Here is a 23,611-nt window from a genome sequence, read left to right as displayed (position 1 = left end):
CAAAATAATGTTAAAATAGGGGTGAAGCCCTCTGTAAGGGCTGGTCCTCAGGCTCCTGACTGTACACACTCCTCGGTCATCGTCTCCAAAGGAGGCCCTGGGAATTGGCCAGAGGTGTGACCGGGTGAGAAGATTTCCCAGAGACAGAGTGGGGAGCAGAACAGGCAGATCCGCTGAAATACACTGCTGAGGGGAGCGGCAGGGAGACAGGAGAGGTCTGCTGCGCCATGTGGGTCAGCTCCCCGGCCTGGGATACCTTGATAGAGCTGGGACTTTAACCCGGGAGCCACCAGGGAGGCACTGCCCCTCAGGGACTTTTAACGCAGGCTTGCTTTGTGTGTTCACAGAATGTCCAACGGTGAATGAATACTGCCTCCTCTCCTGGAGTATCTTCAGGGACCTGTGGATTGGCCCCAGGAGCTGCGAGATGATACAGATTATAATAAAGGCTCCCCCGGGCCTCCTAACAGCCTGGTAAATATCACTTTCCCCTGTTATGTGACTGACAAATGAACAGCAAAACACCAAAGAAATTTGAAGGGGGATTATAAACAGCCAGAACGGGCTGGTTTGGGGGCTCTGGGGTGCCCCTGCCCCTGTCTTGTAACAGGAACCAATTTTAAGGAAGGAAAAATAATCCATGCAGACAAACAGCCGTTTTTGTTCCTGAAACGGGGCCTCAGATCCACAGAGCCTCAGACCCACCCGCAGCCAGGCACCGGCCCAGGCACACAGCCCAGGGCACACAGCGCAGAGAGGCGCAAAGTTACTATAAAGTCGCGGTTGGGTTTTGCATCTCTTCTCACACCCTAGTTTTCACAATCTACACGGACGTTCTTCTTTCATGTAAACAAAGAGAAACTTGACAGGACCAGGGGCTCCGGGGAGCAGGACTCCATGGCCGCGCCCCACTCCCGGGGGGAGGGGGGGTGTCCCAACGCCCTTCCCGCCCGCGCGGCCTGAACTGGCACCTCTCTCCTCGCGACACAAACTAACAAAACACCAAGAAGCGTTTTCCACATTAACCGTTCACATTGGTGCAGAGGAAGCTAATTTGCTGTTTCCTGATGTAGGGACCGGGCCTTGCTACAGAGGACACCACCTAGTCCGAGAGCGAGTCGGGGAGCTGCGAGGGTCCACAGGCCCGAAAACCTCCAGTCAGACGACGCCAACGCACGGGCCGCGGCCCCCACAAGCCCCGCTCCTGGGTCGGCGTCCTCGTCCCGCCCCTCACAAGCCCCGCCCCCGCGTCAGTGTCCTCTCTCCTCACAAGCCCCGCCCCCGCGTCAGTGTCTTCGTCTCGCTCCTCACAAGCCCCGCCCCCGCGTCAGTGTCCCACTCCCGCCCCGCGTCAATGTCCTCGTCCCGCCCCCTCACAAGCCCCGCCCCGCGACAATGTACCACGCCCCCTCCCAAGCTCCGCCCCCGCGCCCGCCCCGCGTCAGCCCCGCGCTGTCCACGTCCCGGTCGCCTGCGGCCCCGGCCCGGCCCCGCATAAATGTCCTACTCCCGCCCCCTCCCCCGAGTCAATGGCCGCGTCCGCCCCTTCCAAGCTCCGCCCCCGCATCAAAGCCCGTTTTTCGCCCTCAGGAGCCTAGCCCGGGCCGACCTGCGTCCCTCTCCTCGCAGCGCCCCCAGGGCCCCGCCCCCCAGTGGCCGAGTCCCCGCACAAGCCCCGCCCGCAGGCCGGCCGCGCCGACGCGCATGCGCACGCGCAGGTCCCTGCAGAGGCGACGGCGGCGGGAGCGGGGTCGCCGCGGCGCGGGCGCGTCCCGGTCCTTCTGTGCAGCCGGCCCGCTCGCGGCCTCCAGGCCCCACCTCCACGCCCAGCGCGCGGGGCCGCCCCGTAAGTTAAGCTCCGTGTCGCCGCCCGCCCCGCCGGCGGCGAGCTGGTCTTCGCGCGGCGCTGGCCGCCATGGCGCCCCCGCGTCCCCCTGCGGTGGGCGCCGCCCGGCCGGCGCGGGGACGCCCCTGCCCGTTGTTCCCCCCGGAGACGCCCTGCCGGTCGCCGCGCCCCCGGACTCTGCCCCTGCACCGGGCCGGCTCGGGCCTCGCCCAGCTGGAGCGACGGAGAAGGGGCGAGGGGTGGGGGGGGGGCGCGCGGGCCCGGCCGGAGGGGAGCGGAGGGTCTGGGGGGCGGGGGGAGCCCGGCGGGCATTGCCGCAGCGGAGCCCCGGAGCTGCCGCCTCCACCGCGGCCTAGTCAGCACCTTTGCTTAGCGGGCGCCGTGTCTGCGCTTCCCCGAGCAGTGCCGTGGACTCTGTCCGGGGAGAGGAGCGGAAGGCAGGGAAACAAAATGACGGGGAAAACGGAGGGGCGGGCAAGAAATGGACTTGGTTGACTTTCAAAACTCACTTATAGGATCTGATTGATCAATGAATTCATGAGTCCGGCATCATCCCTACTGGCAAGTAAAAAAGGCTCTTTCGGGGGGTTGAACAAAATGGAAGGATTTCATAGACAAAAGGGGGGTGGGGTGGGGTGAGGTAGGTCGAGAAAGGAACATATGACCAAAAGAGAGGATTGCTTTAGGCAAGGTCACCTACCTCTGGGGTGTGAAAATTTGACATTGTGGAGCCATTTTGAAAATGGAGCCAGGCAGCCTTTGCAGAGAAACCGCATTACCTGTCTTGTTTGAACTAAGATCTTTGGACTGGGCCAGAAAACAACTGTTTCAAGAAACTTCTAAACAGCTGTTGAAATCCACTGGTTCTTTTTTTTTTTTTTTTTTTTTTTTTATAGAGGCATGTTTTTATTTATTATATTTATTTGTTTTGTTTATACATGCACTGGGTACAGTCAGAAGCGCGGGAGGGTGAGAGAATTCACCAGAGCCAGAGCGGGGAGCAGAGCAGGCAGAAGGGCTGAAGTACACTGCTGAGGGGAGCAGCGGGCCGCAGGAGAGGTCTGCGCGCCATGTGGGACCCTCCTCTGGTGGCCGGGGAGCAGCCGGGGATCGAACCGGCGCCGCAGAGGCCGCGGGCAGCTTCGCAACCCAGCGCTCAACCGCTGCGCCACCGGGGAGGCCCTGAAATCCACTGGTTCTTGAGGACTAATGATTGTGGCCTTTTTGTCAGAGGAGGAATCAGTAACCAACTAGGTATGGCCAAAAATAGTTGAGCCTTATCTAGTCTTAATCAGTTCTATTTTCTAACCACTTCTTTCTCGTTTCCTCCCATGAAAAATCCTAACCCCCCCACCCGCGCCCCACTTTGGGGCACTTTGGATTTTCTACCAGAATCTATGTCCTCAAATTGCACATCTTTGATCCTAAGTAAATGTGCTTGTATTTTTAACTGCCTCCTGAATTTTTAGGCTGACATGGGGAAGTGCAGGGCTTTATCTTGTAGATTATCTCATAGTGCAGATCAGAGGCTGTTTGAGGGAGAGGCTGAAGACACAATTGTAAGTCTTGGTTGACTGGGGTTGGACTTGGCACAAGTGATTCAGTTTGAGGTCTATCACTCCACTACTGCTCCTGCACCCTTCTGTCTTCTGTTTCTGGCAAAACTCCGTGAAGTTGCCTTCCACTTACTAGATGTGATGCTGCCAGTCAAAAGCCTGTCAACTCCTGAAATTTACTTGGTTGGATTCTGGTTTAACAGGACAAGAAGACAGTAGAGAAACAGGACAGAGAAAGACAAACGGAGAATAAACCCATTGGTGGACCAGGCAGAGGTCCTGGGTGAGTATTGAGTTGACTGGATATGGTTTGTTGTACTGTGAAGCACTAATTTGGGGCCTGTAATCTAATTAATTAAAAACTTGGTTTATAAATGGTAAAACAAGGGATTGAGACGTCAGTATTTTCTAATTATTGCATGAGAAGATACTTCCATTTGCAACCCCTATCATCAAGAGGGCAGAAACAGGTTACTCAATACCAGGTCATCCTCTTCCCTTTCAAGAAATGGGGGACAATCTTCTGACAAAAATGGGGCTTTTGAAAATGAACAGAGGGCCTCCCCGGTGGTGCAGCGGTTGAGCGCTGGGTTGCGAAGCTGCTAGCAGCCTCTGTAGTGCTGGTTCGATCCCGGCCGCTGGTGAGGGTCCCACATGGCGTGCAGACCTCTCCTGCCGCACTTGCTGCTCCCCTCAGCAGTGTATTTCGTCAGTCTGCCTGTTCTGCTCACTGCTTTGGCTCTGGTGAATTCTCTCAGCCTCCTGCGCTTCTGACTGTACCCAGTGCTTGTATAAATAAATAAATAAATCTTTAAAAAAAAAAATGAACAGAGTCCAACATTCACAACTTGTCTAAACAGTTGACTATTCAGCAGCTTGTCTTCCTTTTAGTGGCTTGTTAAGTTTGGTGCGCTTAACTGAAGTCTCCGGAAAGGGGGTTGTCCCTCAAGTCCCTGTTGTCATTCCTGGCGCAGCCAGGGCGGGCTAGATTGCTGTGGGATTTTGGCCCCTCAGCTGTTGCTAAAGAGACTGCACAGCTCTGCTCTCCACAGGCAGCCCACTTCCATGGTTTCCAGGACCACCTTACTTTTTCTCATTTTGTTTTATTTTTTTCTGGAAGAGGAGTTAAATACGTGGGTTAATTAAACCTATGAAAGAGAAGCTTCTCTTGCTCAGGACTGTGAAAAGTAATCTGGAATCGGACAAACCTTTTCTGCTCAAACTTGTCCAGGCCAAAATTTCAGAATCCACTTACACCTAGTTTCTGCTCACTCATCTTTTGCTGCTTCGAGGGTTTCTTGGTAATATCTACCCCCCACCCCACCGTGCCCACTTGTGACACAGGTACTAGAGAGTAGCCCAAGAGGTCTGAGACTAAGCAGATGGGATCCCTGAAATGATATTAAAAATTGGGCATATGTTTGTTGGGCAGTTTTCTGCGAGAGACTGCCCAGTTATGACAAGAATTTGGAATGTGTCCCAGTCCTCCCGAAATAATGAAAACTGGTGAGAGACACGGACATGCCACTTCCAGCTGCGCTCTCTGTATCCTGGGTGAACTTCAGGTTTAGTTGAGTCAGCTCCTGGCATTTGATCCTCTCATGGCTCCCACCACACCCTGGGCCCAAAGCCAAAAGCAGAGGAGCCACAGTAGGGAGCACTGCAGCCAGGGTGGCCCTTCCTAGTTGGTCGAAACTGAAGAGAGGACAGGCTACCAGACCAATCACTGGCTGCTGAGGGAGGAGCCAGGAGCTGGATGAGGCACTTTCCTTGGCTGTGTGCCAGGGGGCAGGGCGGGCTCCCTGAAGGAGCAGCAGCACTCACTGGGTCTCCACATTCAGTGGGTGTCCCTGCGCCCCTCCTGTTGTGGTGAAAGCAGAGGTCTGTCTTCCTGTATCCTAGCGCTCCCTTCTGTGCACTTGAGGTGGGGGGTGGGGGGCGGGGGGGGGTGTTCTCAGCATTAAAATGAGCGTTTCTGTCACACAGAATAATCTCACCTAAGAAGCCCAGAGGAAGAGGAAGGAAAGAAGAATGGCTCTTTCCCAGGTAAAATAATTCTTATTCTTAGTTGCTCTGTTCTCCTAAAACAATGTCCTGAACTGGACTTGCTACCCGTCTGTCTCTGAAGGGCCCTGCCTGAAGTGTCCATTCACAAACAGGCCTCCCCCGGGCTCCTCTCATCTGTATTCAGATTGCTCTCACTGCGACCAGTGACATGCAGCCCAGGAAGAAGCTCCTCTGAGGGAATTGTCCTGGGAGGGGATCGTCCTCGGGATGGACGAGTGGTCGGTGTGGCGCTGTGGTGTCAGAGACTGGTGGGCAGGCCAGACACAGCCCCGGGTGGGCCCCATGGCAGCCGGGAATAGAGTGTGTGAGATGTGCTGATGTGCCCGAGTTGCCCCATCACTCTGGAAAGAAAACTGTCAGAGGACACTTGCTTTGTATGATTTTATAAACACATCTGAAGTTAAAATAAGTGAGTCACTATTTCTGACTCCAAAATATGAACATTGACACAGATGGGAAGTTTAGAAACAAAACAAGGAATAAAGAGGGAATTTTATTTTGCCATTTGTTTTTTTGAGATACAGATCCGACCCAACTGTCTAACAGCAAGGGTGCTTTAAATTCACTGCACATCCCTCTCAGAGTACATACCGGTGTGTTCTGTTAGGGACTGGTGCGCAGCAGGAATGTTGGAAAAAGATGGTTACAATTTTGGCAAATTATAGGAGAATTTTCTGTTGTCAGACTAGAGTCAAATTCTGACTCTACTAGTTAAGTATTTTTTCTATTAAGCATCTCCTGTGTATATTTTTGAGGTCAACTCCACACAAGTGATGCAGTGTATAGAGTGAGAAGTAAAATACTCCCTTCCCTGTCGTGTCTTCCACTATCATACACTTTCTATCAGGAGAAAAATACAGACCAGAAAATGAAATAAAAGGTATCAAAACTGGAAAAGAAGTCAGACTGTCTCTAGTCTTGAACTAATATTTAGAAATACCTAACCAATACTGTAAAAAAAAAACTTAGTAATAATAAATCTACCAGTTATAGTATATAATAGAAACACTCAAAAATCAGTTGTATTCAGATGCACTAGCAATGAATACATTGAAATTAAATTTAAGCGAACACTTATACAGCATTAAAAAAAATAAATTTAGGGCCTCCCCAGTATCACAGCAGGTTTAGCGCCACGCTGTGAAGCTGTTAGCAGCCTCTACAGCGTGAGTTTGATTCCCAGTCTGCCAGGGAGAAACCCACATGACGCAGCAGACCTCTCCTGCCTCGCCCACTGCTCCCCTCAGCAGTGTCTTCAGTCCGTCTGCCTGTTCTGCCTCTAGTGAATTCTCTCACCCTCCTGTGCCTCTCCTTGTACCCCAGTTCTTATATAAATAAATCTTTAAAAAAAAAACTTACTAAACTTCTTTAAAAAAAAAAATAAATTTAACCAAGGAAATGACAGATTTACACATTTAAAACTACAAAATATAACTGGGAAAAAAACAAAGAAAACCAAGTAAATGTCAAGATAGCCCAAGTGTGTAGGTCAGATACATACCCCAACAGCAAAATCTCAACATTCCTTTTTGGGAAAAGCTGATTGTAAAGATCAAGGAAACAAGTAGGAAAACTGATACTAAAATTAACAGCAAACTGGTAATGAGCCCAAATACTCAAAGGAAACATAAGAACAAACTTGGAGAGCTTAAAGTTCCCAATATCAAACCTGGAGTCATCAAAACTGTAGTTCTAACTCTGGGATAGGAAGAGATTAACACAGAGCTAGCACACATACACACCCATTCATTTACAGTCCATTCCTGTTCACCAGGGGCTCAAAACACTGAAATGAACACTGAAATGGCACTGTGACAACTGGAAATCCACGTGAAGGAAAATGAATTTGAACCTCTCTACTTGTCATCCTATAAATAAATTCAAAATGAATCAAAGACTAACTATGGGGCCTCCCTGGTGGCCTAGGGGTTTAGTCTCAGCGCTGTCACTGCTGAGGCCTGAATTTGATCCCCGGCCAGGAAGCTGACCCAGAGGACGCAGCAGACTTCTCATGTCTCATCTGCTGCTCCCCTCAGCAGTGGATTTCAGTAGATCCACCTGTTCTACTCCCCACTTTGACTTTGGTAAATCCTCTGGGAAATCACCCTGCACCTCTAGCCTACATCCCAGCTCTTGTATGTATAAATAAATAAAAAATAAAAGGCTAAATATGTAACACTCCTAGATAAAAATAGGGTACATATTTATCCCCTTGGGTTTGGCAGTGGACTTTTAGATATGACAGAATACAAAATAAATTGGTGTTCATCAAGATAAATGTTTGTGCACTGTAGGACACTCTTTTCCATAAGTGTGAGTCAGTATTTGTAAATCACACATCTGGTAAGGGTGTGGTATCTAGAATATATGAAGTTCTACAACTCAACCAAAACCAAAGATTCCAATGAAAAAGTCATCAAAGAACTCTGATGGACATTTCTCCAGAGAATAGAACAAACAGCAACGAGCACATAAGAAGATGTTCAGTGAAATTACTCATTAGTTAAAATGCAAAAGCAAAATTTTAACTAGATACCATTTCCCATCCAGTAGGATGACTAATAAAGTAAGAAACAGGGCCTCTCCAGGGGCACAGCAAGTTGAGCGCCACACTATGAAGCTGTCCCGCAGCCTCTGCAGCGTGGGTTCGATCCCGGTCGGCCAGGGAGATTCCCATATGGCTCAGCAGACCGCTCCTGTCGTGCCCACTGCTCCCCTCAGCAGTGTCATTGGTCCATCTGCCTGTTCTGCTCCCTGCTCTATCTCTGGTGAATTCTCTCAGTCTCCCGTGCCTCTGACTATACCCCAGTTCTTGCATAAATAAATAAATCTTTAAAAAAAGTTTAAAAAAGTAAAAAAAAAAAAAGTAAAGTAAGAAACAAGCAACACTGGTAGACACCAAGAAATCAGAATCCTGTTACGCCGCTGATATGGCCACTGGGAAAGTGGCAAATCCTTAAAGAATTAAAGCACATGACTCAGTCATTTCACTCCTAGGTATACAGTGAAAAGTCCTGAAAACAGGTATTCAGAAACACACTTCCACCCAAACACAGCAGCACGACTGACATCAGACAAAACAGCTCCAACACCCAGTAAGAGATGAGTGAATCAGTACAATGATACAGTCACACAGGGGGATGTTATTCTGCTGTAAGAAAGGAATTTATCACTCATAGCAGGAATCTAGAAAAGCTAAATAAGAGACCAGGAAAAAGAATAACTGTAAGAAAGAAAAAATCAAAATCAACAACTATGAACCAGAGACACACTATGGGGGCGGGGGGAAGGAGGGATTGGGGTCAAAATAAGGGAGTCGCAATTGTATGGGGAATATAAAAATAAAATTAAAAATATAAATTAAACATTGTTTGGTCTGTTTAGAAACTCAGTTAATTAAATGCTTCCACAGTTCAAACATCAAAAAAAAAAAAAAAAAAAAAAAGGGCCTCCCCGGTGGCGCAGCGGTTGAGCGCTGGGTTGCGAAGCTGCCCGCAGTCTACGCGGCGCCAGTTCCATCCCCGGTTGCTCCCCGGCCACCAGAGGAGGGTCCCACATGGCGCGCAGACCTCTCCTGCCGCCCGCTGCTCCCCTCAGCAGTGTACTTCGGTCCTTCTGCCTGCTCTGCTCCCTGCTCTGGCTCTGGTGAATTCTCTCACCCTCCCGCGCTTCTGACTGTACCCAGTGCTTGTATGTATAAACAAACAAACAAATAAATAAATAAATCTTTAAAAAAAAAAAAAAAACGAAAGGATTTTAGTTGCTACAAACTGCATCATGGACAATCCACATTGTGAGGGGAAACCCAGACATAAAAGATCATACCTAACATGGCACTATCCAAAAGAGGGGAAATGGGAAGCCACTGCTTCCTGGATAAAGGAGTATCTTTGTGGTTAAAATTGTTTTTGAACTCAATGGAAGTGATGTCCTTTCAACTCTGAATGTAAACGCCAGTACCGGAAAATGGCTGACTTCCCATGCGGTGAATGACTTCACATGCGGTGAATTTTGCTTTAGTTTTACGAAATTAGAGAACGCTTGTTCAAAATTATCTTACCTTGGTCAGAATACTCCAGCAAAGTTAATTCTCACACAGCCGAAGCAGTTTTTATTTTGTGTTCAAAAAACTCTCCCCGTCCACGTGGTGAAATCTGCTTTCCTTTCAGGGACAGCTGACATTGGAGGACGTGGCCATCGACTTCTCCGAGGAGGAGTGGGCGTGCCTGGGGCCTGCTCAGCGGGCGCTCTACAGGGACGTGATGCTGGAGACCTGCAGGAGCCTGCTGGCCCTGGGTGAGGGTTGGTCATGTTGTATCTTTGCAAGTCTCTTGTGAGCCTCTGTTGTTTTACCCTTGTGCTCCTGATTCAGTAGTTCCGGAAGGGAAACTGGGTATCTGCTCCCTTAAAGTAATACCATTCATAAAGAGGCCATCAGTGGACTGATTTTTGAAATACTTTTCTAGACTCATTCTGTCCCCCTTTAGCTCAGTGAATGTCTGGGAGTTTATTCTGGAAAAGTATGGCCTATTCCATTTTTGGTTGTAAGTTGAAATCTCTCTTGAGCAGAATATTTCCACTTTGGGGCGGGGCGAAGAACCCTGAACCATGGAAATTGAAGTGCAAATCGGGGGAAATGCAGGTACATAGCATGTGTCAAGCCAAGTCCAGAGTGAGCCGCTCCATGAAATACTGATTGGGAAACACCTCAAAGGGAGAGCTCTGTGGGGAAATACATGTGTATTTCTCATCAGCTCTAGTGGGAATTCATATTCCTTCTATTTCAAATATGTAAATATCTACACTTGTCCTCCACCCTGTGCCCCAGCTCATTCAGAGCCCAGGGAGACTTCACCATGCCATACAACACCCTGCCTCGACTCTGACCAGTTTGCTGCTGGACTTGAGAGACAAGATGATGGCTTTTAAGGAGTCCTCTTTCACCCACTCTCACTCCACAGAACTAAATCCTGTGCAGATATCACCCCAGGACCTATTCGGTTTCCATTCCCATTTTATGTCCTTGGGAGAACGTCTCGGGAATGGAAAAACAAAATGGCTGCTTTCCCATTGCAGGTGGGGTTCCATGAAACTTCATGGGAACGTTAGGCCTTTTTTCCCCTGTTCAGGTCCCTAAGCCCTATCTCTGGGGTTTTTTTTTGTTGTTGTTTTGTTACATCCGTCAAAGAGGAATGAAGTGGAAGTTTTGAGGTTGTTACCCAGTAGTGATATAAAGACCTGACACGGCGACCCATACTTGCTCCCCATGGCCACATGGAAGCATGATCTCATTTCAGGCGCTCCCCAGAGTGTCAGTCTGCGTGGGTTGACCTCTCTGTCCCTTGGCAAGAATGCTATTAAATTGAACTCTTATTCCCTGTCATGTATTGTCTCCCTCTTCTAGCTCTTCTGATTTCTTATGCTTAGAGTTTGCCTACAAAAGCTTGTTTTTAAAATACAGATTCAAAGGGTCTGAAGTGTGAGCCTCTTTATCTGCTGTATAGTTAAAATATAGCCTTTAGTTCTGTTTATCTGAACTTGAGGTTTCAAAATCCAGTGATTCTCAACATAGTTTTCCTTTTTCCTATTGTATTCTTTCTGAACTATAAATTTTCCTCTACTTCTTAAAGAATAATTCTTTAGAATTCCAGAGACCATTATTTTCTGTAACTGGTGAAAACTTACCTGCTACATTTATCATGCGTTGCTGAAGTGATTTTATTATTATATACAGATTTTTTAAGTAACTTTTTTCACGCATCATAGCCTCACACATTACTAAAAAGACTCAGAATTAGGGGAGGCAGTCTGAAATTTCAATTATGATGTCATGTCTGCAATTATACATATTCTAAACTATGAAGTATCATTGACTAACCCACTTATATAGACCAAAAAATGTGTAATATGTAGTGCACACTATGGAAATTTTACTACTTAAGAAAATATTATATACACAAAAATTATTTATCACTATAATGTTTGAAGATGATGCTTCAGTAAATTCATTATGATGTGCATATAAGTATTTTTTATGTACTTCATATTTCATTATAAGCCACCTTCTGATTCTATTTAACAGGAAGCCTTTCTGCTGGAGCTTTAATCAAGGAACTATCACAGGACATTATCAAAGGAAAATTACATCATCTGTTGATGTTGGAAAATAAAAGCCATGGCCTCAAGGATTTGGACCTCATGGAAATCTGGGAAAATATGGATGCCTCTGAGAGTGCATGGGAATATAATGGAAGAGATGATAAAACAGTGCCTTTGACCCCTAACAGTTGCCCCCATAGGGAAGAACAGCATGACAAATCATCAGCTGATGTTGCTCAAAACCAGAGTGTTCCTGCTGGAGACAGTACAGACCAATGTTTTGAGGACAAGCCACTTGTAAGGAATTTATTAAAAGTGAACAATAGTGTAAATGATACTCGAAACAAGTATATAAAATGTTTGGAAACGAGAATTGGATCAAGTTTGCAGGCACACCTGACTGAACTGCCGAGCTGTCCGAGTAAGGAGAAAATTTCTGAAAGCAGCAAAGCTGAGAAGCCTAAGAGCAATGGCCCCTCAGTTCTGTCCCCTCAAAGGATTCCTCCAAGTGTCAAAAACATTTGTAATAAATACAAGAAGATGTTAAAATATCCTTTCTTACCTGCAAAATACAGGCGAACACATGCTAGAGAAAAATGTTACAAGTGTAATGACTGTGGAAAGACTTTCAGCAAAAGCTCCAACCTCACAAATCATAAGAGGATCCATTCTGGACAGAGGCCTTACAAATGTAAGGAGTGTGGCAAAGCCTTTATCCAAGGCTCACACCTTACGAGACATCAAAGTGTCCACACAGGAGAAAAACCGTACAAATGTAACATCTGTGCCAAAGTCTACAGTCGAAATTCACACCTTAGAAGGCATCAGCAAATGCATGGGACGGAGAAACCTTACAAATGCGGGGAGTGTGGCAAAGCTTTTACCCAGTCTTCGAATTTTACTCGCCATCAGAGAATCCACACTGGTGAGAATCTTAACAAGTGTGAGGAATGCGGCAAAGCCTTTGCTATCCATTCAAACCTCGTGAAGCACATGAAAGTCCACTCTGGAGAGAAACCTTACCTGTGCTTAGAGTGTGGCAAAGCTTTCAAGCACAAGTCAGACCTCACGAGTCATCAGACATTACGTCCTGGAGAGAAGCCACACAAATGTAGCGTGTGTGGTAAGGCTTTTCTCCAGTGTGCACGACTGACAGAGCATCACAGGATTCACACGGGAGAAAAACCCTTCAAATGTAGTAAGTGTGGTGACGCTTTCATCATGCGATCGCAACTTTGGGGGCATGAGAGAACGCATGCTGCGAAGCCTTACAAGTGCAGTGAGGCCGGCTGTGGCCAAAGCTTCCTGCATCAGTCACATCTCGCGCAACACAAGATGAGCCACACAGGGCAAAAGCCTCACAAACCCGACGAGAGCAACAAGGACTCAAGTCACCGCTCAAACCTTACTAGACACCAGAATGCCCAAGCTGGAGAGAAAGCGTACAAATGCCCTGTGTGCGGCAAAGTCTGTAGTCGGAAGTCACACCTTGTACGACATCAGAGAAGCCACTCAGGTGGGAAATCTCACAAAGGTAGTAAGTTGGGTAAAGCTCTTCCCCAAAATCCGAGCCTTTGGAGTCAGGAGAAGACCCATGCTGGAGACAAGCCTTACAAATGCAATGAATGTGGCAAGACCTTTGCGAAACGCTCAACCCTCACTACCCACGTAAGAGTCCACACTGGAGAGAAACCCTACATATGTATCGAGTGTGGCAAGGGCTTCAAACAGAGGTCGCACCTCACTAACCACGAAAGCACACATTCTGAGGAGAAGCCGCACAAATGCAACGTGTGTGGCAAGGCTTTCATCCAGAGTTCAAGGCTGATGGAGCATCACCGAATTCACACGGGAGAGAAACCTTACAAGTGCAGTCGATGTGATAAGGCTTTTATCAAACGCTCACAACTCTGTAGCCACGAGAGAACACACACCGGAGAGAAGCCTTACAAATGTAAGGAGTGTGGCAAAGCCTTCAGTCACGACTCCAACCTTATCCGACACCACAGAATCCACACGGGAGAGAAGCCGTACAAATGTAATGTGTGCGGAAAAGTCTGTAGTCGAAATTCTCACCTCGTGAGTCACCAGAAGATACACGCTGGAGGGAAACCTTACAAATGTGTTGAATGTGGCAAAGGCTTTACAGATCAGTCAGCCCTCATGGCTCATAAGAACATCCACACTGGAGAGAAACCGTACAAATGCGATGAGTGTGGCAAAGCTTTCGCTCAATTCAGAAATGTTACAAAGCATCAGAAAATACATAATAAAAAGAAACGTTAAAATACATGGCCTTGTTTTCCTGCAAAATGGAAACTTTGGGCATCAACAGAATTCATGGCAGGGAGAAACTTCAAACAGAATGATTGAGACAACACTTACGTATTCAGGCTCAAGCTGAACGTCCCCGGCAGAGAGAAGCCCCACAAGACCATGCACGTGGTAAGGCTTATCCCCAGGGCGCCACCTCACTAGAAATCAGCATATACATATTTGAGAGAAACCACACAGGCATAATGAATGGCAAGGCTTATGCCAAATTTACACATTGTGGAATGTAACAAAATTCACCCTGGAGAGAAGCTTCACATATACAATGAAGATGATCTGCCTTTGCACAACTGTACAACTTTCAGTCACTGAAAAATTCACGTAAAATGGGAAGCGGACAAATGTGTCAAGACCTTTAGGGAGTGAACTCAGGATACGCTTAATTGATTCTGGACAGAAGCATAATGAAAGTGACTTTAATTCTGTCAGTAGACAACACGAGAAAATTCATATTAAGGGAAACTAAATCTAGTACTTTCGAAGATTCAACCCACCTCAGATGTTAAATTCCACAAAGCAGCATTAAAACTAGTGAAAACACATTAGGTAACATCGCTAATGGAACAAGGACATCTGTAGAAAGGTCTAATATTCAGTTTGTTTTCACTCAGTTACTTGAGTCTTCTTGAAAATGCTGTACTGACAACTCACAGCTTGAAGTTTTAAATCTGATGTTATACTCACTGCATGCTTCCCATATGCCACTGGTGGGAAGGGACTGGTAAGAGGAAAGGACCTAACTCAGTAATGGGGTTACTCACACCCATGTAACCTCAAGAATAGAACACTAGCTTGTAGACAGACAATGGTCTAAATCTGAGGCCTTAGGGTGTAGCAGACAATAGATGTAAAATTATGATATAAATGAATGTTTTCTGTGGTTATGGCCCCAGCTCTAGAGTTGCAGTGTGACTGAGCACTTCTGCTGCCAGTCACAGGAAAGGATTACTCTGCCAGATGATCAGGACGTTCAGAGAAAGAGGTTTTCATGTGAGTAGACGGACTAGCTAGTGTGGATTACTAGGTATAGCATGTTTGGTAGGGGAAAAAAACAAAGAGGAATGATGATAGTATTAAAAGGTAATAGCTGCTATAGAATCACAGATTAGTGAAAAGTAGCTTTTTGGAAGCTGAATACACAGTTAATACAGGACGGTGCTTGCAAGGGATTCAATGCTGACAACTGAAATGCATTTTGACACCATTGTACTTGAATATACATGTCATGTCTAAATAAGTAAATACTTTTTGTAACTGGATGATCATGTCCCTTCTATTAATCTAAAAATATCCTACTTCATTGGGGGTACTTACTGAACAAGAGTAAATCGTATGGTTCTCTAGATTGTTCTCTATAACAATGGTATCTGTAATAATTTCCACATTAAATATGAGCAGTTTGCATCTGAAAATATGTATTTCTAACTAGCATTTGAGCTATCACTCCACAGCATATCCCAGATTATTTGTGGCTAGAATGACATTACCACAGCAGTTCAATTTCTGCCTCCCCAGTTGTGAATATATGCTACCTGCTTAGATTTATGTGAACCCTTATTTGTGGTAAAGTAAGACCTATCATTTGCACCCTTACATGAAATACACATAGAATTTTTTTTTTTTTTTTAAATGTCAGAAATGAGGGGGAGAAATTATGTGCCTGCTTTGCCCTGGGACACGATTTGAAAAGACCAGTATTCATGAGAATAAAATGATCACAATGGGAACTTGAAAATATTGCTGGTGAACTAGAATTCTCATGGATTCACCCTCCGAGATGTTGTTTTGTTAGTTTACACTCAATAGACAGGATGGAGCCCCACTCAGAGCTCCACGTGATGTCAGAGCTGATAGTGCCATTCGCTCAAGTGTTCAGAGTGTTTATTACTTTCAGGACTTTCCAAGTTGTTCCAAAAATGACTGATGTGTGACCGCCGTGTTATGGCAGAGACCAGATGGGGACAGAGTGGTGGAACTTGTCAACTGACTGGAGGAAGGGAAAGAGCATTTCGGCTTTATCATCAAGGTGCCTGTCACATGGGCAGAGCAGAACGAAGTTGTGTTGAGGCTTAAAATGTCAGTCATCACATTTGAAGATTCTTTAAAACATAATGCTTACTCTCGAAACTCCTGACTTACTGGTTGGGAAAAACTAGTTTTCATCATGCTAATAACAGCTGAAATGTCATCATGCTAATAACAGCAAAGAAATGTCCAATCTGCAGCATGAACATACATGACATATGTAACACAGCAATCAAAAGAAAGCAAGAATGTCTATATTATGTCAGATGTAATTGTTTTCAGAGGAAATAAAATTACTGAGGGAAATTACAATATGATAAATGGGTCATCTGCCAAGATGACATAGAAACCCTAAGTGGCTATGCACTAAAGAACACATGTCCACCATTTCTGAAGAAACAGTTCATAAAACTCATGGGAAAAATAGACGATTTCATAACTGCAGTTTGTACTTTAATGTATCTCGATAACTGAAAAAACACAGAAAATCAGCAGGGCATGGATAATTCAACAACACAGGGTCCGATCAACATTTTTAGAACACCGCACAAAAAATAGCAGATTACATATGCTTTTCACTGACATTAGCAAGCTAGGTCATACCCTCTGCCATATAATACCCCTCAACAAATTTAGAAGACTGGGAACAACACAGAACACGTTCTTGGCCTACAACGGACTCCAACTACAAACCAAAAGTAGCAAAAAGGGACCTCTCCAAATACTAGAAAACCAAACAGCATACCTGTTCAGGAAAAGTCGTCATCAATGTGGGTTTCATGCCAAATTGGGGTGGGGGTGGGAGGGAGTGGGAGCAGGGCAAGCATGGACAATAGGTGTTTCTGTAGTTCCTCCCTTTCACATACATCATTTTCTCTTCTTTATTTTTTGTTGAAAACATTAGTTCCTAAAGAGCCTGTAGAAATGTTCTAAAATCAGACTGTGGGGATGGTTTCACATCTCTGTAAATGTACTAAAAATTAATAAATTCTACAGTTAACAATTTTATGATATGCAAATTATATCTCAAACCTACTTACTTTTTAATTCAGTTTCATTCTAGACTCACAACAAATCTATTATTTCAACTTCATTTACAGTTTGCATAGCTTTTGGATACAATTTTACATGTCTTTTGCCTCTATTTCATGACATTATATCTAACTGTAGCCCTCTATTAATAATTATATGATCTGCAATCAATAATAATTAAGTCTCTACCATAAAAGTTTTCTTATTTCTCTATTTAGCTAGTCACAACATTGTTATAATTACTTTAGTAGTTGCAGTACAGCTGATGATTAATGTGAAATGTGTTTCTGTATTCACCTTAAAAGTGAACCATCCTTACCTCGAGAAATCCAGCCCCATCTTGCAGAATCTTTCTTGTAGGTTGTGAGGAGAATCAGTGTTTCAACATCTTATTTAAATATCCAGTCACTGGTAATACTGCGTTATGAAGTAAAAATATTTAAATATGGGCCTCCCCGGTGGCGCAGCGGTAGAGCGCTGGGTTGCGAAGCTGCCCGCAGTCTATGCGGCGCCGGTTCCATCCCTGGTTGCTCCCTGGCCACCAGAGGAGGGTCCCGCATGGCGTGCAGACCTTCCCTGCCGCCTGCTGCTCCCCTCAGCAGTGTACTTCGGTCCTTCTGCCTGCTCTGCTCCCCACTCTGGTGAATTCTCTCACCCTCCCGTGCTTCTGACTGTACCCAGTGCTTGTATGTATAAACAAACAAATAAATAAAATAAATCTTTTAAAAAAAAAAAGAGTTTAAAAAAAATTTAAATATAACATGTAAAAAAGGCAAGCAGGGCCTCCCCGGTGGCGCAGCGGTTGAGCGCTGGGTTGCGAAGCTGCCCGCAGCCTCTGCGGCGCCGGTTCGATTCCCGGCTGCTCCCCGGCCACCGGAGGAGGGTCCCCCATGGCGTGCAGACCTCTCCTGCCGCCCGCTGCTCCCCTCAGCAGTGTACTTCGGTCCTTCTGCCTGCTCTGCTCCCCACTCTGGCTCTGGTGAATTCTCTCACCCTCCCGCGCTTCTGACTGTGCCCAGTGCATGTATAAACAAAACAAGCGAACAAACAAACAAATAAATAAATAAATGAAACATGCCTCTATTAAAAAAAAAAAAAAAAAAAAGGCAAGCAATAAACATGAATTTAAGTACAGATGTTGAGTAGTTGAAGGATTGAAGTAATTTGCCTTGTTAAGAGCAGTTAGGAGACTTGTGGCTGACACCAGACGACGTGGACTCTAGTCCTCATTTGGCCACTTACCTGATGGGATTAAGTCCTTATGCCTCTTTCTGTCCTAAATTCCTTTACCTGTAAAATGAGAATGACATCAGTCCTTACTTCAGAGCTGAAGATTTAATCAGTAACGACACCTAAAACAGTATTAACACTCGAAGTGTGATGGAAATATAAATGTGGAACAACATTAAAGGGAGATGTATTTTGAGATACGAGCAAATTCTAAGGGGGGGGTGTTATTGGACAGCTGCCATAGTAAATGTAGCACAAACTATTTCTCCTGCCAGTTAAGGAGCCACTTGTGCCCGCTGCTCCCCACAGCAGTGTCCTCCATCTGTCTGCCTGTTCTGCTCCCCGCTCTGGCTCTGGTGAATTCTCTCACCCTCCTGTGCTTTTGACTGTACCCAGTGCTTGTATAAATAAAAAAATCTTTTAAAAAAAACTGGTGAGTCTCACCAGTTCTGGATCTGGCCACCCACCATGACAAATGCAAACAAAAGGGCCTTTGGAGCAGCAAAAAAGAAAACACAGTTAACAGGAGCCAGCACCTGCCAATGCTGCTAAGGTCAGGGGCTCCTTCTATCCGCCCCCCCCCTCCCACACACAGGTAGCAGGGTAGCTGTATTCTGTAGAAGCTCCAAGGGAAAAAAGCAAACCCATGTGAAATGTCAAGTTTATCTACTAAGTGTATATTGTTCTGAAATTATTTAGGTTCCTCTAAGATCCAAACAATGAAACCATTATTTTTACACTTACTCAAAATTTCATTTACTTCCTTTGTGTTTTTTTTTTTTTTACTGTATTCCTATTTTCATTTCATTCATAAATTTCCACTCAGCTTCAAGTATCTGCAGTTCATCCATCTCCAGAGCTCCATTCTATTTTCAGTAGCATTGTCCCCCTCCCATACCGGCTACCACTTGATCTGTTTTTTCCAGGGAGACTTTTTTGTAGGTTACAGGCCTTTCTATGTGGTTTCTTTCACCATCTCTCCACAGACACTCAAAGTCATGCATATTTTCCAGGACATCTTTGAAGAAAAATCCTTGATTTCGCAGCTTTCATGTCTTCCCAACATCAATATTTGTAATATTTCTTCTGTAGTACTGTTCTCTTTTGCTTATCATTTCTTGACCATATACACGGCAGAGATATCTATAAAATACAAACAATCATAGGTATCCTGTTATTTACAGCTAGGAAAGAAATGTTTCATAGCGAAAACAATGGGACATCAAAAGTAACTTATACTGAACATAGCTGTGAACATTCCCAACCATGATCTTGACATTTTTAGAATTCTAAAGAACAGGATTCTTCCCTAAAGAAAAGTAATCACTTACCATTCAATTAATTGCAGGGACATCTCGTTTCAAACATGCTATGACAATAACATGTTGTGCAAACATGTTAGCTCTGAAATCAGAGGTATTCTTCTATATGGACTCCAAAGCACAAATAAACTGATAGTGAACATCTTACTGTCTCATATCTGAGGGGAAAGGAAGTGTGTACTTTTGGCATATAACACACAACACACTAATGGTAAATAATACAAAACAAACTCATAAAAATGGCAATTGAGAATTGTAATCACACCATTTAGAAGGATTTTAAAAATTGCCAAAGAATATTTTTCTAAATACTTGTAAAAAACTGTAGACTCAGGGCCTCCCTGGTGGCGCAAGGGGTTAAGTTTCAGCACTATGAAGCTATCAGTAGCCATTGCAACATGAGTTTGATGCCTGGCCAGGGAGCTGACCCACATGGCGCAGTGGACCTCTCCTGTCTCCCGCTGCTCCCCTCAGCAATGCATTTCAGTGGATCCACCTGTTCTGCTCCCCACTCTGTCTCTGGTGAATCCTCTCACCCCCCTGCACCTCTGGCCTGTACCCTAGTTCTTGCATGCATAAATAAAAAATAAATCTTTAAAACAAAACTGTTTTAAATTCAACTGTTTTAGACTCAAGAAGAATATGATTTTCACAAAATTATCATATCAATTCTATTGCCTTACATATACTGAAAGACCATCCATAAACCATAAGGGTTAATAAAACATTCTAGTAAACTATGATAAAACCAGCAGTAAATAACATATAACCATATTATAAAAAATATTTTTTAAAACGTGAAATATCTACCGATACGAAGAAAACACTTATCCTCTACAAAGAGCACACAATATAAGAGCTGCAAAATATGTTGAAATCACTGAGTTCTGAAATATCAGTACAGAAAAATACCTAGTTTTAAAGAAAGAAGTCACAAATATGATATCAGAACAGTGACATTAAATACAGCAAATCCCTACCTATGCAGTGCCCTCAACTATCCAGCTCAAGATCTCAAAATGTACATACAACAGAGTGCGTGCTTTGAAAATGTATTCACTACAGCCAGGAGACAACACTTTTCAACAAAATCCCAAAATAAAAACATCCAAAACAGGGTACTGGGTGTTTCCAAGCAAAAACATCCAAAAGGACATTGAATAAACATGACAGAAAGTTACTAAGTTGTATAAATAAAAGTAACTGTGATCTTGACTTTATTGCATGCAATCTGAAATCTCTAACAGCAGTAATGTGTTTCAAGAGCACACGAGATGAAAAATGCAGTATGAACAATAGTTATTTACAAGCCTCAGAGCTATGAGGAACTGAACTTGGGCAAAGGCCTCCCTAGGAGAAATACCTGTTACGTTTATTGTGGCATAGAGGGACGGTCACTAGTGTAGAGATTTTCGGAATCAGTTATAGCCAGATACACTTAGTCTTTCCTGATACCGTCTATCTCAGCCTCCTGGGACATGCCGTCAACTTAAGAGCTTCTAGAGGTGCTTCAGGGACGTAGCAGGGTGATCAGCAGCGTTAGCTAATGAGTCCTGCCTCGGGAATTTCAGTTGCCAAGTAAACCAACTCGTGGGAAAGTCCACCAGAAGCTGCGCCTCACCCAAAGGTGAACTGAAAGAGCAAAACCACATGAAATTTCAGACGCTAGGAATGCGTGTTAGCAAAGCAAGTTGGAGAGGCACCACCATGCACACTCGCACGACCGTGCGTTCCTAGACCCGGCTGGAGGGAGCAAGAGAGGAAAACACTAGACGAGGGGCCAAGCCACTGCAGGACCCTGACGAGGGAGGATGCGGTTTACGCCGAGCGCCGAAAGACTGGACTGGGGGGCAAAGACAGACGGTCCTCGACGCTGCTGAGTGCGGTTTTGCTAAGTCACGATTACAGACGCCCCTACTAGGCCCCCCCACGCACCCCTCAAATGCGGCAATGGCGGAAGGCAGGCGACGCGCGGTACAAGCCCATGCTCCCGGGCGTCCTTCCCGGTGGTGCGGCCACACCCGCCGCTCACGCCAACCGCGGCGCCGTGTCCCGGACCCTCCGGCGGGCACGGTCCTCGTCCCGCCCGAGGGGACCAGGGAGCGGGGAGCCGGGAGGCGCGGCCCGGCGCTCCAGGCGGGCGACTTCCGCCTCCGCTGCTCTGCCCCTCAGGGCTCTCGAAGCCGGAAGGGAGAACCAACCAGCGCTCTGGGAGGAGGGAGACGTGAGTCCCGTTCGACACTTCTCGCGATGCCGCGCAAGCCCCGCCTCTCCGCGCCCCGCCCAGGCCCCGCCCCCAATCGGGCAGGCACCTCCCCGCGCGTGCGCAGTTCCCTCTGGTTGCTTGCAGTCTAGACTGGTGTCACGGCGTGGGGAGCGGCCGCCCCGAGCCTGCCACTCCTCGCGCCCGCCCCACCGCCCAGGTATTTTCAGACGTCGCCATGACAGACCGGGGGAAACTTCTCTTTGGGTTAAAATATGCCAGTTGGTCCCGCCCTGTGCTGGTCTGCCCTGCCCTTGAGAGACGACTCCTTTCCAGACGCTTCCGATGGTCCTTGGCACCCCACCCCCACCCCCGCTCCCAACCCACAATGGAACTCCTGAATTGGAAAAATTCTGCCAGAATTGTTTTTGGCGGTTGAAACGCTGGTGAGGAGGGGATGTCTGTGGAGAAGCCACCAGTGCCGTGTATGGCTTCCGTTTGCATTCTGGGGTCTGCCCAGCGGACGCTATCTGAGCTAGCACAGGGCATCGGGGCGCCTGCCAGCAGGTAAACTTCCTCTCTCCCTGTGTAAATAAATTCCGTAAATGATTGTCTCACAACGTGTCTGCTTCCCCGTCATGTCCTGCAGTCCTGTGTACACGGATGGAAACCTACCAGCTCAGTCAACCCTGGTCCCTCAGTTTTGTCCTGTTGGAGAATTATCTCAAAATGCTTTGAAACAATGCAAAGATACGTAAGTAGACGAAAAGGACATCGTACAGAATTGGAGAAAATAGTCACACATGACATAACTGAAAGGTAAACATACAAGATATTTTTTAAAAATATTCAATTTACTAATATAAATTCATTTACTAGAGGGTCAACAGATCTCAAGAGGCAAGTCACCAAAAAGGACATCACCCCCCCCCAAAAAAAAAGGTAATAGCTAGAAGGGAAAATGTCATTTTTTAGTAAGGGAGAAGCAAGTCAAAACCACAGTATCTCACGCCCATATATATGGATGGCAAATATGAAAGAAACACTTCCAGTAAGTTCTAGGGAGCATGTGATCTAAGAACCCTAGGGCCTCCCTGGTGGCCTAAGGATTGAGTCTCAGCACTATCACAGATATGGCCTGAGTTTGATTCCCATCCAGGGAGCTAACCCTGGCATTTATTAAGGCATTTCCAGGACATGTAAGCTGCCCACACACCTAGTCATCAAGCACTGGAACAAGAGGATGTGGTATATCCACACAATGGAATACTGTTCAGCCATAAGGAAAGACAAAATGCTACCATTTACGGCAAATTGGAAGACGAAGACATTAGAGAAATTGTGTGTAGTGAAGCAAGTCAGAAGGCAGAATGGCAATGTAGGACGCCTGCACAGCAGACAATTCAAAACGGCGGAATACTTATCAAAACACTCAGACTAATGAAAATGAGGTGTGTGAGGGTGAGGATAGTGAAGAGAGAAAAGGGCTTAAAGATACTGAAAAATCAACTACAAAATCCTTTGCATCAGTAAAGTTCCTGCCTGTAAGAATTTCATGACTCACAAGGTGTGAATTTACATTACAGGTTTTGTCACAGGATAGGAATTACAAAGTTGATTTTCCTTAACTTTGCACAATCACATTTGTATAGTTACTTTTGAGAATGGTTTCTCTTCTGATTTGCAAACTGAAATTTCAAAAAAAAAGGCTTTACCAGCCCTTTCCTTTCAAGGGTTTCTCTTTAGCATGTATTTTCTGATGATAACAGGGAGTGACATTTGACTAAAGACTTTTGTCACATAAATTTGTATGTTTTCTCTCCAGTATGAATCCTGATGATTTACAAGGAAGTGAACTATGACTAAAGACTGCCACACTGCTTAGTATTTGTACACT

General features: G+C 45.7%; 1 protein-coding gene and 1 long non-coding RNA gene across 5 annotated transcripts; one reads left to right on the top strand and one right to left on the bottom strand.

Annotated features, from left to right (window-relative positions):
• Nucleotides 1–1,776: 1,776 nt before the first annotated feature.
• LOC119249612 (zinc finger protein 677-like) lies at nucleotides 1,777–16,723 on the top strand. 3 transcript variants are annotated; one of them, XM_054697313.1, is made up of 5 exons: nucleotides 1,777–1,846; nucleotides 3,606–3,685; nucleotides 5,389–5,448; nucleotides 9,639–9,765; nucleotides 11,552–16,723. In XM_054697313.1, exons 3-5 carry the CDS (start codon nucleotides 5,434–5,436, stop codon nucleotides 13,852–13,854), a joined length of 2,445 nt encoding a protein of 814 aa, XP_054553288.1. In that variant the 5' UTR covers nucleotides 1,777–1,846; nucleotides 3,606–3,685; nucleotides 5,389–5,433; the 3' UTR covers nucleotides 13,855–16,723. The 3 variants fall into 3 exon arrangements, with proteins under 3 accessions (XP_054553288.1, XP_037372935.1, XP_054553289.1); XM_054697314.1 differs by lacking the exon at nucleotides 1,777–1,846 and adding an exon at nucleotides 3,020–3,100; XM_037517038.2 differs by lacking the exon at nucleotides 3,606–3,685.
• Nucleotides 9,197–21,520, bottom strand: LOC119249685 (uncharacterized). 2 transcript variants are annotated; one of them, XR_008552573.1, is made up of 7 exons: nucleotides 21,447–21,520; nucleotides 19,521–19,669; nucleotides 18,934–19,332; nucleotides 18,202–18,249; nucleotides 17,279–17,376; nucleotides 16,673–16,843; nucleotides 9,197–9,873 (listed from the first exon to the last, which is right to left on the bottom strand). It is a non-coding gene; the product is annotated as an uncharacterized LOC119249685 (long non-coding RNA). The 2 variants fall into 2 exon arrangements; XR_005126189.2 differs by lacking the exon at nucleotides 19,521–19,669.
• Nucleotides 21,521–23,611: the final 2,091 nt, after the last annotated feature.

This window comes from Talpa occidentalis, unplaced genomic scaffold (assembly GCF_014898055.3).
Source record: "Talpa occidentalis isolate TD23 unplaced genomic scaffold, MPIMG_talOcc4v2.1 talOcc4.17, whole genome shotgun sequence".
NCBI classification, from domain to species: Eukaryota; Metazoa; Chordata; class Mammalia; order Eulipotyphla; family Talpidae; genus Talpa; species Talpa occidentalis.
The sequence above is the reverse complement of the archived record's forward strand: the minus strand, read 5'-3'. Positions and strand labels throughout refer to the sequence as shown.

What these genes read in the sequence shown, in the direction of transcription:
- LOC119249612 (XM_037517038.2), top strand. An exon ending in CAGGAGCCTGCTGGCCCTGG is followed by an intron (nt 9,766 to 11,551) that starts GTGAGGGTTGGT and finishes TCTATTTAACAG; the next exon opens with GAAGCCTTTCTGCTGGAGCT.